Source organism: Cervus canadensis, chromosome 5 (assembly GCF_019320065.1).
Source record: "Cervus canadensis isolate Bull #8, Minnesota chromosome 5, ASM1932006v1, whole genome shotgun sequence".
NCBI lineage: Eukaryota > Metazoa > Chordata > Mammalia > Artiodactyla > Cervidae > Cervus > Cervus canadensis.
Window position 1 is genome coordinate 88,184,619 of NC_057390.1, and position 15,273 is coordinate 88,199,891.

The 15,273-nt window shown below is 41.1% G+C and overlaps 1 protein-coding gene across 2 annotated transcripts in view; it reads right to left on the reverse strand.

The window, feature by feature from the left end:
- Positions 1-15,273, reverse strand: part of TTLL11 (tubulin tyrosine ligase like 11) — a 256,312-nt gene that overhangs the window by 182,872 nt on the left and 58,167 nt on the right. For both annotated transcript variants that reach the window (XM_043469455.1, XM_043469454.1), the window contains exon 3: positions 13,914-14,047. In XM_043469455.1, the coding sequence (XP_043325390.1) occupies positions 13,914-14,047 (134 nt within the window). The remainder of the gene's footprint in view (positions 1-13,913; positions 14,048-15,273) is intronic.

The following is a 15,273-nucleotide window of genomic DNA, read 5'->3' on the forward strand; positions in this document are numbered from 1 at the left end:
GAATGCTTTATCTAACTAAGCATTCCTGGTTCCAGCTTAAATTTCCATCTGAAGACTGCAAAACCTTTTTCAGCATTCATTCATTTCAAATGCCTGCAGGTCCTCTTTGTGCTGGATTTTGGGGAGATGGAGATGAACGTAACCAGGTTCCAGCTCCCCGGGGCCCCCAGTCTAACAGGGGCAGCAGATAAGTCAAGGTCCATTCACCGAGGGGTACAGCGTTCTCATAGCATTCCTCTGGTCCACCAAGGCGAGGAAACAGAGGCTCAGAGGGACTGACTTATCCAAGGTGTATATGGAGAAAGTGATGAAAGAAGAGTTTTAACCTAGTTCCATACTGACCCCAAACCTTTGCCTCACTCTCAACCAGGATCACTGAAAGAAAATGCTGAGTTTGGGGTCCCAACACTGAGGTAGAATTAAGGCTCAGAGGGACGGTCCCCGGGTCAGAGCAGCAGGGAAGGGGGAAGGGAGGGGGGAAGGATTTAGCAGAAAAAGTCTTCATAGATTTGTTGACATCACCTCTGACACAGGGAAACTCAGTAAGAATTTGTCAAGTAGACAAGCTTAAGAAGGGAATCCCCAGCCAAAGAAATACCCACGATGGCGGAGAGCCTGGGTGGGTGTGAATCTTTCTGAATGGGCATTGGAGGGAACCAAAAGGAAGGATGTCTTGGCTTAGCCAATATTTGCCCAGACCACAGGACGACTCTGGAAGGAAGGTGCAGACACAGCTTCAGTCACTCTCCTAGGAGGAGGCGGGTGCAGGTAAGGGGACTGTCACTGCCCTGGGGGCCGGGGGCTGGGGGCCGGGGGCGGGGCTCAGCCAGCCTTGAAGGGCAGGTCCAGAAGCAACTGTAGGTCCACCTTCATCAGCTGCACTTCACACCCCAGGCTACAATGAGCCGGCATTAGCGAGAAGATGACTGACTACATAAGGCCAACTGAAACCCGGGCAGCAAAAATTTGTGCAGAATGTTAACTCCAGCAGGGAGTTTCATGGATGTCCAGGAAAGCCACACTCACTGAATCAGAGAAGATTCAAACTGGAAGGGACCCAGAGATGCTGACATCTCCTCTTGCAGAGGAAGCACAGAAGCCTCGGAGACGAGGAGACAGATGATTTGGCCAGATTCCCAGAACCAGTTAAGGGGTGGCCCCAGGATATGACACCAAAAGCACAAGTACCAGAAGCAAAAATCAACAAGTGGAAATATAGCAAACTAGAATGCTTCCGCACAGCAGAGAAGAATAATAAAATGAAAAGGCAGCCTAGGAAACGGGAGGAAACATTTGCATGCCATATATCAGATGAGGGGTGAATATCCAAATTACATAAGGAACTCATAGAACTCAATAGCAAAAAAACCCAAAAAACCCAAATAATCCAATTTTTAAAAGGACAGAGGATTTGAACAGACATTTTTCCAAACAAATGTCATACATGTGGCCAAAAGGAATATGAGAAGCTGCTCAGCATCACTAATCATCAAGGAAATATAAATCGAAACCCCAATGAGAGGCCACCTCACACCTCTGGGTGAGAATGTAAGTTGATTTTTTTAGAGGTTCCTCAAAAAATTAAAAAAAAGAACTACCATATGATTCAGCTATCCCAACTCCTGAGTATATATCTGAATGAATTAGAATCAGTATCTCGAAAGGTTATATGCATCACCATGCTCACTGTAGCATTAGTCACAATAACCAACATATGAAAACAGCCTTAAATGTCACTCAATAAGTGAACAGATAAAGAAAATCTGATATATAGGTATAGATATGTATCCTTGTTAGAGTTTTGTACATACACACGCACACACACCCCCAAACACACAGAGGAATATTGTTCAGCCACGAAAAAGAAGGAAATCCTTCCATTTGCAACAACCTGGATGGACCTTGAGGGCATTATGCTAAGTGAGATAACACAAATACTGTGTTATCTCATTTGGATAGCGAGAAAGACAAATATTGGATGATGTCACTTAAATGTGGAGTATTTTAAAAAGTCAAATTTATAGAAACAGAGAATAAAATAATGGTTGCCAGGGGCTGGGGGATGAGGAAAATGGGCAGATGTTGGTCAAAAGGTGCAAACTTCCAGTTATAAGATGAGAAAGTTCTGGGGAGCTAATGTACAGAGTGGTGACTATAGTTAACAGTACTGTATTATATACCTGAAAATTGCTAAGAGAGTAGATGTTAAATATTCTTACCACACAAAAAAAATTGTAATTATGGGAGGTGATGGATATGCTAACTAACCTTATTGTGGCCATCATTTCACAATATATATGTGAACCAAATCATCGTGTCGTACATCTTAAACTTACACAATGTTATATGTCAATTACATCTCAATAAAGCTGGAAGGGGGAAGAAAAATAAAGAGGGGAGCCAAGAATTGAGCCCAGGTGTCCTGACTCTGGTCCAGCATTTCATCCCACATTAAGAGATCACATAGGAGCGTTTCCTGATGTCCTCCATTTCCCCATCTTTCCCACTGCGTGTTACTCTGGTTCCCATAACACCTTGCACTTAATTCCATCACAGTCTTTATCAGCTTGGACCATCTATCTCTTCTGTTAAGCAGAACCCTCCCTTTTAAGCAGAGACCCTCAGTTTTCAGCTTTGACTCTCCAGTCCATCAGTGCTGGACCCATAAAAGAGAATCATTAAATATTTGTTCATTAAAGGAAACTGGGACAGTCAGAAGACATAGGTCTCAGTCATGGCTACACATACCTGTAGGCCATGTGACTCTGAGCAACTTACCTACCCCCTGATTTTCAGCTCCCTCATCAATAAGATGATGAGTAAGAACATGATGCAGTGGAAAGAAAATGAGATCTGGACCCCCAAAAATGTCTGAATGAATGAATGAATGAGTGATCACCCTCCTATACCAGAAATCACAAAGGCAAGGATACATCTAACTTGTTTTGTATTCCCAGCATACCTAGCCGGTCTCAGGAAATGTTTGAACTAAACCAAGTCAGAGATCTGAGGGTACTAACAATTGTAGAGTCGTGGTACAGCCATGAGCAAGTACCTTCAATTTTGAATCTCTATTTCCTATCTGTAAATCGGAGGTAGCAATACCTCCCCAAATTTAGTGAGGAGGAAAAAAGATCAAGTCTATAAAAGGCACTTGGTAAACAGCAAAGCCCTGCACAGATGCCAGTTGTCCCCTGGGCTGTTCACAAGGACTTCCTGGTGAGCAGGACCTGAGGATGTTCGTCCAGAGAGGAGCAGCATCTTGAGTTTCGGATGATACCATTTCTCCAATAAACAAATTGAGCTGTTAAGTGAGGGGGCACAAGAACAGCAGGACAGATCTAAGCAGGAGGTGAAGTTCTATTCTGGGCAACAAAGAAAATAAAACTTGAAGCAGATGGGGAGGTGAAGACAAGGCTCCTACAGAGTCTCTGCTAGCAGCCCTGAATCATCTGCCTTCTTCTGACAGCTGGAGTCCCCTGGCTTCCGTCTCTCATCTTTCACTGGTTACACATGACCCTGGGCCACTGCTTCAGCCTCCCAGGATGCCGTGCTGCACCAGCAGAAGGCATTCTGGCCTCCGTGTCAGCTCTCAAGCTTGTTAAGGATGCGTGAGAGCTCTGGATGTGGGTGGAGGTTGGGACATCACAGGGGCATCACCGACCACCCGACGCCCTCACTGGCTGGCATCATTTTGGTGAGTTCTTCACGGCTCAAGTCAGGCCTGCCCTCCTGTGAAGTTGACAGGCTGGGTCATGCTGATACCCTTGGCTGCAGAGAAGCTAACTTTTGATGACTAAAGTCACAAGAGACAAAACTTTTAAACCAGAGTGTCTGCACATTAATCTGCAGTTCAATTTAGCAAATATACTTGAGTTCCAGCTGTGCGCAGGCCCTGGGACAGGCAACAGGGACACAAATGTAAATAAGATGAATCCAGTTACTCGCCGCTCCTGTGGTCCTTAGAGCAGGAGATAAAGATAATTAGACGTGTGGTCACTAAGCAGCGTGACAGGCGTAAGGACCATAAAAAGGAGGAAAACAAAAGTATACCCACAGCTGTGGGGGCGGGGGGGCACGGAGTAGGCTTTATAGAGAAGGTAAAAGGTAAGCAGGGGTCTGAAGATTTAGCAAAACATGTCAGTGAAAGAAGGCAGCCTTGGAGGTGGGAGCAAGTGTTCCAGGCGCAGGGAGGACAGAGAAAGCTGAGGCTAGGGTGCTGCTGAGGGCCCACACAAGTTGAATATGGGACTTCCCTGATGGTCCAGTGGTTAGGAATCTGCCTGCCAATGCAGGAGACACAGGTTCCACCCCCGGTCCAGGAAGATTCCACACGCTGCAGGGCAATTAAGCTAGTGCACCACAACCACTTAAGTCAGCTTGCAACAGCCCGAGCAAGAAGAGAAGCCACTGCAATGAGAAGCCCACACACCACAACTAGAGAGTAGCCCCTGCTCACCGTATCTAGAGAAAGCCTGCGTTTAGCAACAAAGACCCAGCGCAGTCAAAAATAAATAAGTAATTTTTGTTTTAAAGTCAAATATGGAAGGAGACCGAGGAAGAGGTCAGAAATGGGGCAAGCTAAGGAGGCAGAGGTGGGAGGGGCTCTACACGGCAGGTGCCGGAGTTCAAGCTTCATCCTTTGGGTAAACCATCAGGTGGCCCAAAGTCAGCCATATCAGCATCTCGTGTGTATGAAGAAAAATGATTCAAGTCATCAACTCACCAGAAGTTTCTTTGATAAGCATGGAATCAGGACAAGGAATATAAGCTCCACATTGCAGGTTTTCTTTCCGCCTTGACTCTGACCCACTTACAACTCCACATTTTCTGAGTTCCTAAACCCAACGGAGAACATTGTTCTCTGGGGGATTTTTTTGCAAAGAATGCATTTCATTCCGCCTCGAGGAGCTGAATCAATAAAAGCTAACTGAGGATGGAGCCAGAGAGGAAAATGGAAGGACCCCATATTCTCTGGCTCCCTCCAAGAAACTGCAAAACACTATTGAACAGGTTTGGGGGCTTGATTTGCTGAAAAATTCTTCTGCGGCGAAATGCAAACTCCTTTGCCATAATAAATGCTGTTGTGATAACAAAACTGTACTTTTCTCAAATACCCAGATGGAAGACCATATGCAAAATAAACTCCAAGGATTTTTTTTTTTTATTGGCCATCTGCGCAAATTGGAAAGAAAGCCAGCATCCTCCTCTAGATTTCCCAAAAATTTCCACTTAGAATCCTACTTTCTTCTGCCTAGTGCCGCTTGCTGATGGTATTTGGGTACTGGTTTTGCAAACGGATTGCAGGGCAAGGCTGGGGAGGGGGAGGTATGGATCTCACCCCTCTCATGAACAAAGTTAATTTAACCCTAATTAGTGGGAGAAATAAAATACCCACAAATTGCCAGGTTTTAGAAGGCTTTACAACTACGCACACCTCTTCCTGTTGTTGGCAGGAATCCCAAAGCAACACCCCGCACACAATCACACCTCTCACGACTCACTTCCTAGGCACTGGGAAGACACTGTTTACACTCACAATTAAGTGTGCAGTTAATGAAGCCTCATGTTTGACTCTACACGTCACAGATGTAAGTGTGCGTGCATGCATGCTAAGTCACTTCAGGCATGTCCGAATCTCTGTGACCTCATAGACTGTAGCCCGCCAGGCTCCTCTGTCCATGGGATTCTCCAGGCAAGAATACTGAGTGGGTTGCCACACCCTCCTCCAGGGGATCTTCCTGACCAAGGGATTGAACACAGGTCTCCTGCATTGGTAGGCGGGTTCTTAACCATAGAGCCACCTGGGAAGCCCCAGATGTCAGTGTTCAGTTGAGTTCAGCCGCTCAGTCGTGTCCGACTCTTTGCGACCCCATGAATCGCAGCACACCAGGCCTCCCTGTCCATCACAAACTCCCGGAGTTTACTCAAACTCATGTCCATCGAGTCGGTGATGCCATCCAGCCATCTCATCCTCTGTCATCCCCTTCTCCTCCTGCCCCTAATCCCTCCCAGCAACAGGGTCTTTTCCAATGAGTCAACTCTTCGCATGAGGTGGCCAAAAGTATTGGAGTTTCAGCTTCAGCATCAGTCCTTCCAATGAACACCCAGGACTGATCTCCTTTAGGATGGACTGGTTGGATCTCCTTGCAGTCCAAGGGACTCTCAAGAGTCTTCTCCAACACCACAGTTCGAAAGCATCAATTTTTCAGCACTCAGCTTTCTTCACAGTTCAATTCTCACATCCATACATGACCACTGGAAAAACCATAGCCTTGACTAGATGGACCTTTGTTGGCAAAGTAATGTCTCTGCTTTTTAATATACTATCTAGATTGGTCATAACTTTCCTTCCAAGGAGTAAGCGTCTTTTAATTTCATGGCTGCAGTCACCATCTGCAGTGATTTTGAAGCCCAAAAAAATAAAGTCTGACACTGTTTCCACTGTCTCCCCATCTACTTCCCATGAAGTGATGGGACCAGATGCCATGATCTTAGTTTTCTGAATGTTAAGCTTTAAGCCAACTTTTTCTCTCTCCTCTTTCACTTTCATCAAGAGGCTTTTTTAGTTCCTCTTCACTTTCTGCCATAAGGGTGGTGTCGTCTGCATATCTGAGGTTATTGATATTTCTCCCGGCAATCTTGATTCCAGCTTGTGCTTCTTCCAGCCCAGCGTTTCTCATGATGTACTCAAAATGTCAGTGTACATACCCTTTAACACAGCAATACCATTTTGAGATTTCTATTTGAAGGAAATGCTGGTGCAGGTGTATAAAAATACCTGTAGGAGGGTGTTTCCCTCAGGTTGAACCCAAAAATATGAGAACTACATCACATTCATCAACAGGGGAATGCTTTTAAAAGTTAGGGTGCATTCGTACAATGGAATACTATGTGGTAGTAACATGGGAAGATGCCTCAAACATATTCAGTGGGGAAAAGGCAGGCTAGAGAAGAGAATATATACTGCAATCCCACGTGTTACAGAAACAAGGCTGTGTGTGTTACAGCGTGTGTTTATACACAGGAAAAGCTGGAAGGTTACAGACTACATGTCCAGTAATTTCTAAGGGGAGGGACATTTTTCCACTTTTATATATCCTATATTATTTGAATTCTTACTATGAATACATTGCTTTGTGTTAAAACAAATGCGATTTTAAGATAAGAATGCTAGGAGTTTTACCAGGTTTGCCACCAAAAAAGCATTTCATCATCAAATATTCACTGAATGCCATCATCATTCCGAAGTTATAGAGGCACTTCCCCACACAGCAGCAGATGGAGAAATGGGACTGAAAAGAGGAGGGACTTGCCTGGGACCGTGTGAGGAATAAGTGACCATGGGGCAGGGCTTTCCATTAAACAGCAATGGTGTGTGTGGGGCCGGGGGCGGCTGTTATAGTCTTACTCTGCCTGTGCCAGACCCCAAATCAGCAGATTCTAAATCTGTGTTATTTTAGAAGACAAAGAAATCCTCCTTTATTTTAGAGAACTATCCTCTTCTAAGCACCTTTAGCTTCTTCCACCTGAAACAACCAAAAAAAAAAAAAAAATGGAGAAAATACATTAAACAATGATTTTCAAGGCACTGGGAAACCAAGCAACAAAGAAGATTCCTGAGAGATGGGCGTCAAACGATGTGATTGTCTCAGTTTACTGTCTTGTGAGAGATTCTGAGCTGTAGCACAAAGAGAGAGAACTCCAGTGGAGTCCAGCAGACAGTCTGAGTTGAGGAAATGAAACTATGAGTCAGGGAAGTTAAGGCAGCCAGAGTTCTCAAGGAAGAGTACTGGAGAGACTTCTGCACAAAGAGAGATCCACCGAGATCTGGGGATCCACCAAGGGTCTCCCTTGTGTATTTAGCTGAATACAGATCAGTACCTGCAAGAGTGGAAACCACCTGAGGCCAGGGAGAGAGGATTCGAGGTAACAGTGCCTGGAACCACACAGAACCTGGAATAGTGTCTGTTTCTACTGACCAGACTGGAAAACACCATGATGCACAGAGTACTGAGTGGAGTCCACATAGGATTCTTGCCTCAGTGATGAGGAATAACTAGCCTGAGATGGAGCACTACTCCAGTCCTGCCTAGCAAACTTTGAAAACAAGACGCCAAACCTATTTCCATGTAACTTAACTGGATCCCACAACAAAGTTCAAGAATATTTATGAGAATACAAAAATATCCAACATCCCAATAAGGTAAGATTCACCACATCTGGCATCCAGCTAAAAGTTATCAGGCACAAAAAAAGGCAAGGAAGTGTGAGTCATAATGCAGAGAAAAACCAATGAAAACCAGAGAAAAAGGACACATTATATACAGAAGATCAAAGATAAAAATGAAAAAAGATTTCTTGTCAGAAGCAATACAAGCAAGAAGACAGAAGCACTGAAAGAATAAAATGTCAACCAAGAATTCTATACCTAGAGAAAATATCTCTCAAAGTCAAAAGCAAAATAAACTTTAACAAACACAAATATTGTAAGGATTCATCACCAAAAGATTCCTTAACACAAAAAGTACTAAGGGAAACTCTTTAGACTAAAGAAAAATTATACCAAACAGAAATGTGAATCTACAAACGCCAATACTTTGGCCACCTGATGCAAAGAACTGACCCATTTGAAAAGACCCTGATGCTGGGAAAGATTGAAGGCAGGAGGAAAAGGGGATGACAGAGGATGAGATGGCTGGATGGCATCACCGACTCAGTGGACATGAATTTGAGTAAACTCCAGGAGTTGGTGATGGACAGGGAGGCCTGGCGTGCTGCAGTCCATGGGGTCACAAAGAGTTGGACACGACTGAGTGACTGAACTGAACTGAACATAAAGGAATAAAAACCACTGGAAATGGTAACCATATGAGTACATATATGATTTTTTTCTTGTTGTTATTTAAATCTCTTTAAAATACAATAGATTGTTAAAACAAAAATAATAATAATTTATTGTTGGGTCCATAATATATGTAAAGGTAAAATGTATGACATTAAAGCATAAAAGCCAGGAATGGGAAGGTGGGAGTATAGTATTATAATGTTCTCATACTATAAGTAAAATGACATAGTATCACTTAAAAAATAGATTGTCATAAGTTAAAGATATATACCATAAATCCTAAAGGAACCACCAAAATAAAAAAAAAAAAGAATTAAAACTACAAGCTAACAAAGGAAGTAAATAAAACTGATATATTTCTACCCACACTGATGAGGAAAAAGAAAGAACATAGATTACAAATGTTAGGAATTAGAACTAACATCAGTAAAAATTCTGCAGACAGTAAAAGGATAAAAGGTAATATGATGATGACTTTATGACAATAAAAGCGAAAACAGAAAAAAAGGACAAATTCCTTGAAAGATACAAACTGTCAATGCTTATTCAAGAGTAGATAATATGAATAGCCTATGTCTGTTAAAGAAATTGATTTGTAAATGTTAAACAAAGCGTGCATTCCTAAGGCAAATTCTACTTCGTCATGACATATTATCCTTTTTATATATGATTGACTCTGACTTATTGAAATTTCATTTGGTATGTCTGAATCTATATTCATGAGGAATATTGGTCTGTAGTTTTATTTTTTCTTTTTTGCAACATCTTTGTTTGACAGTGAGGTATTGGCTTTAAAGATCGACAAACACATTGATAGAACAGAATAGAGAATTTGGAAATATAGCCACACATACTTAAGCAACTTTTCAACCTACGTACAAAAGCAATGGGGGGAAAGGTTAGTATTCTCATCAAATGTTTCTGAAGCTGTTGGATATTTCATGTTAAAAAAAAAAGTGAATACATATCTCACATCATATTAAAAAACTAACTCGAAACAAATCATAGACCTAAACTTAAAACTATAAACTTGGAGACAAAACATAAGAGAATATCTTTGTGAACTTGGGTTAGATAAAGATTCCTGATACATGACACCAAAAGTATGATCCATAAGGGAAAAAGTCAATCAACTGATTCATCAGATTTTAGAACTTGCTTTTCAAAAGATGCTGTTAAAAGGATGAAAAGACAAGGCACAAACTGAGAGAAAGTACTTGTAATTGGTAAAGCTGATAAACACATGTGTTCAAAATATACAAAGAACTCTCAAAATTTAATAGTAAAAATAACTCAGTTCTTAAAATGAGTGAAAGATGTGAATAGATATTTCATCAAAGTATATATTTGGATTACAAATAAGCACATGAACACATGCACAGAATCATTAATAATTAGGGAAATACAAATTAAAACTAATGAGAAACCAATGCACACCTGTCAAGGCGGCTGAAATTTAAAAGACTGACTATTACCAAGCGTTTGCAAGGACGTGGAAGAATTAGAATTATCATATGTTGCTGTTGGGAATACAAAATGGCACAATCTTCTTTAGAAAACAATGGGTAATTTCTTTCAAATTAAATGGACACCTACTCTGTGATCCAGACATTCTATTCCTAACCTTTTATTCAAAAGAAATTAAAACATATGTCTACACAAACACTTATACAGGAATGTTCATACTATATTTATTTGTAACATTCTGTAACATCCAACACCTAGAATCAATAAAAATATTCAGCAGCAATTGAAGGTATAAACAAACTGTGGTAAATACATTTAATAGAATACTCTTTACTAACAAGAGGGCTTCCCTGGTGGCTCAGATGGTAAAGGATCTGCCTGCATTGCAGGAGAGCCAGGTTTGATCCCTGGGTCAGGAAGATCTCCTGGAGAAGGGAACAGCTACCCACTCCAGTATTCTTGCCTGGAGAATCCCATGGACAGAGAGCCTGGTGGGCTACCATTCATGGGGTTGCAAAGAGTCAGACATGACCCAAGGCCTAACACTTTCACTTTCGATTAATAAGAAGGAATTAATTATTGATGAAACTATAACAGGATGAATCTCAAACTAATTAGGCTGAGTGAAAAAAAGCCAGATTCTCCCACCCCCAAAACACATACAGAAAAGTATCTCTGTATGATTCCATTTATAGAAAATTCTAGAAAGTACAAACTAATCTTGACGGAAAACACACCCATGGTTGCCTGGTGATGGGAGGTAGAGGGCAGGGAGGAGAAGAACGAAAGGATTACAATAGGATATGACAAAACAGTTTGGGGTGATGGATGTGTTCATTATCTTGGTTGTGATGATGGTTTTACACATTTTTACATATATCAAAACATATCAAACTGCACACTTTAAATATTTGCAGTTTAACTGTACCTTAATTAGGGCTGTTTTTTTTTTTAAGTATGAGACAAATAGGCTATCTGCACAGTCTCAAAATATCTCCCCACAAGATACTTAATGATTACAAAGGAAAAATAGTAACTGTACAAGAGAGAAACTTAGTAGATACTACCTTAACTAAGTGATCAAAATTAACATCACCAGAATTAAGACATCTTGACATCCTGTGTCTCCCGGCAGACTGTACTGAGAAGGTCATACCACTACAGAGATGCCAAGGTAATTCAATGTGGAAAATGACAATCCTTTCAGCAAAGAATGATGAAGCAACTGAATATCCATATGGGAAAAGTAAACTTCAATTTTAATCTCATGCTGTATGCAAAAACTAACTTGAAATGGATCACAGGCATAAATGTAAGATTAAAAGTATAAAGCTTCTAGAAAAAACAAAACATAAAGTTTTCACAGCCTTTAGTTAGGCAAGAGTGTCTTAGGCATCACACAAGAAGCACAAACTATAGAAGAAAAGAACTGATACATTCTGTGTTACAAAAATTAAAAACAGGGAGCTCAAATCCAGTGCTCTGTGACAACCTAGAGGGATGGAATGGAGTGGGAGTTGGGAGGGAGGTTCAGAAGGGAGGGGCCATATGCAACTGCCTGTCTGCTCAGTCATGCCTGACTCCTCGTGACCGCATGGACTGCCGGGCTCCTCAGACCACGGGACTCTCCCAGCAAGGATATTGGAGCGGGTTGCCATTTCCTCCTCCAGGGGATCTTCTCGACCCAGGGATTGAACCCACAACTCCTGCGTCTCCTGCATTGGCAGGTGGATTCTTTACCACTGAGCCACCTGGGAAACCCGGAGATATGTATACCTATGGTTGATTTGTGTTGATGTTTGGCAGAAACCAATACAATATTGTAACGTAATTATCCTCCAATTAAAAATAAATAAATTTTAAAAATTAACATTTGCTTTTCCAAAGACAGAAGTAAAAAGAGAAAATTCAAGGTTAAGACTGAAAAGCCAAGTGTGAGAAAATATTCACAATATATTAATACACATCACAATACATATACAAAAATAATTGTATGGAAAGAACCTACAATTTAAAAATAAAATGCTAACAAAATGAGCAGAAGTTTGAATACACACCTAAAAAGGAAGATAATTCACATGGCCCAAAAGCACAGCACAAAGATGGTCAATATCTAGTCATTGGGGAGGTGTAAATTAAAACCATAAAGAGATACAATTATACATGTACCTGAGTGTCTAAAATTCAAAAGACTAACTATACCAAGTACAGGCAATGACACAGAACAAATGGAATTCACACACTGCTGGAGAGAGTGTAGAGTGGTCCAGCCACTTTGGAAAATAATTTTGCAATTTCTCACAAAGTTAAACACACACATACCATATGATCCAGTAATTCCACTCTTAGGTTTTACCCAAGGGAAATGAAAACATAAATCCACACAATGACTTGTATATGATTAGTCATGGCAGCTTTATTTATAATATCTCCAAACTGGAAAAAACCCAGATGAACATTCATTGGTGAATAGATAAACAAGTTGGTCTATATTCATCATGTAACACTATTCAGCAATAAAAAATACTAACTACTGATACAACAAACATGGATGAATCTCAAAAACATAATTCTCAACAAAAAAAATAGTACATACTGTATGATCCCATTTATATAAATTTCTTGAACAGGCAATACTAACCTAGAATGCAGATCAGTGGTTACCTGGACTAGGGGTTTGGGGGATTAACGGAAAAAAGACAAAGAGGGACTTTTGGGGGTGACAGCAATGCTCCTCTCACTTGTCTGGTTTTGAAGACATAGTTGGTATCTCATTTAAACTCAGCCTTGCAGAATACTTAAATACAGAGTTGTAGAAATGGGACAGAAAGGTATTCCACATAGTGACAATTGTCTAAGCAGATCAACAGAAGTGGGAAATTTAGGGGTGAGGATGGGGACCACCCAAAATTTAATTTCTTAACTAACCGCAATTTAATTTGCATACAACAAACGCTCCTATTTTAAGTTAATAATTTGAAGAATTTTAAGAAATGTCTACAAACCCCTGTAACCACCATTCCATGGAAACCTTCTTTTTCAAAATTACCACTTCAAGTTGGTTTTTTTTTTTAGTGTTTGGATATGGGATGGGTCACAGGAAAATTGATTCTGGAACAAGATTAAAGCAGGACATTTAAAAGGTTTCCCCCTCCATTGGTCAGACCTAGTCCCTGGCCTTGAAACAGAGCCTGACCTCCCATGTTTCACACCACGAGCTGCTGGGGAGACCACACTTTTGGGATTCACCCAAACAGTCCCAGTCCGCTTGTAGGCTCACCTGCCTGCTTCCGCTATGTCTCCCTGGCTCTTCAAATGCCCTGACTCCATGATTTAGCTCCTGATAACCATCCTCAGGCCTTTCTCCTGGTGTCAGGACCCACTTCTTCAGTTTACCTGTCATCCTATCCATTCAACTCTGCAAGCTGCCCTGATCGCTGCAATATCTGCTATGTCCTGTTAAAACCCCCCCCCCCCCCGCCCCGGGCCAGTCTCAGCTTCCTAGGGACCCCTGGCCCCAGCTCCCAGCACACGTGACCCAGGATCCAGTTGCAGCCGTCATAGAATTCACAGGTCATGGGGATGGGGTACTACCTACCTGAGCCACAAAGAGCTGGAACTCGTCAGGCAGAATCCATGAGCGAGGGTAGAAGTTGTACTCCTCTGGAAAGAGATTCTGCATGATTCTCACAGCTCTGCTCAGTGTAATTTTCCGCACCATCTCCGTCATGCCTGGGGAGAAGAGAAGTTGTGGGGTTTCAACAACAGTGGGCCACTAGCTATAAAACAGCCATTACTGGGGACTTTTAAAACCACCCACCCGACACATTCACTTTTTCAGACGGGATTTTAAAAAAAGGTATGAGTAGTTCCCCACAGTGGTGATTCATGGTTTGGAAAGACCTGCCAAATTAATGAAAAACTTGAGGGAATAGACAGATCTTTTTTTTCTCCTTGTAAAAATGAAGCATCAATTTGAAAGAATGAGTTTCCACCTAGTTTATTATTCCATTCTTTGTCAGCCCCCTAGATAACGAATAAAGAGAAGAATTTATATCTTGCACTTAAAACTTAATATCCTCTTTAATTTGGGGCCACCACACATACCTCTGAGATTCTTTCCATCTTATACCCTGGAGAATATTATCTAGTGGACTCTGGCTACATTATGAGAAGCTTAATTAAGTTGCTTTGTTTTAATCTTTCATGAGTATTAAAGGCATAAAGTAAAAAAATATATACACCTTTCAGCAGAAAATCTGTCTCCTTGAAATAAGGACAGGAAGTAGAGAGGATATTACAGCATAATTTAAGGGGAAAAAATGGAAACCGTAGGAGTTCTTCAGTTATTTAAGTACTGACACTGACATTGATCAGATCTCATTAATTTGCCCAGAGGGAATAGAAAAGTCTCACTTATAAAACATTTTAAAAGAATGGTAGATTTTTTTTCCTTGTAACATCTTTAGAAATGCTGACAAGAAAAGGAACTTAGTATATATCTTAGCAAATTTTAGGCAAATAGGTAAAAATTAAACTTTAGCATGCTTACTTCCTAAAGCAAATATCACTGCTCAAAAAAAAATAAAGGACACTAAAAATGGCCTTCACCCCAAAAGAGGCTACACAATTCCATTAATGACTTGAAATTTGCCAGCAAAGTAATTTTTACTAGAAAGTACAAAGTTCCACGTCAACTTGGCATGTCCAAATTACTACATTCCAATGGGCAAAGTCAGAATGCATGAGGTTTCTCTAAACTCCCATGTTCAGGAAGCCAAGGGTGAATGCTTGAGAATGAAGGTTTTAATAATCTACTTCTTGCTTCCCTTAGCATATTAAAAAGAGCAATAAAAATCTAAAAGAGCACAGCTTGAAGATGTCAGGTTCTTACTTCTTGTTTAGAAGGAGATAGGGAAGGATTAAATAAGAAATAAAGGAGCTTTAAAGGTACTAAT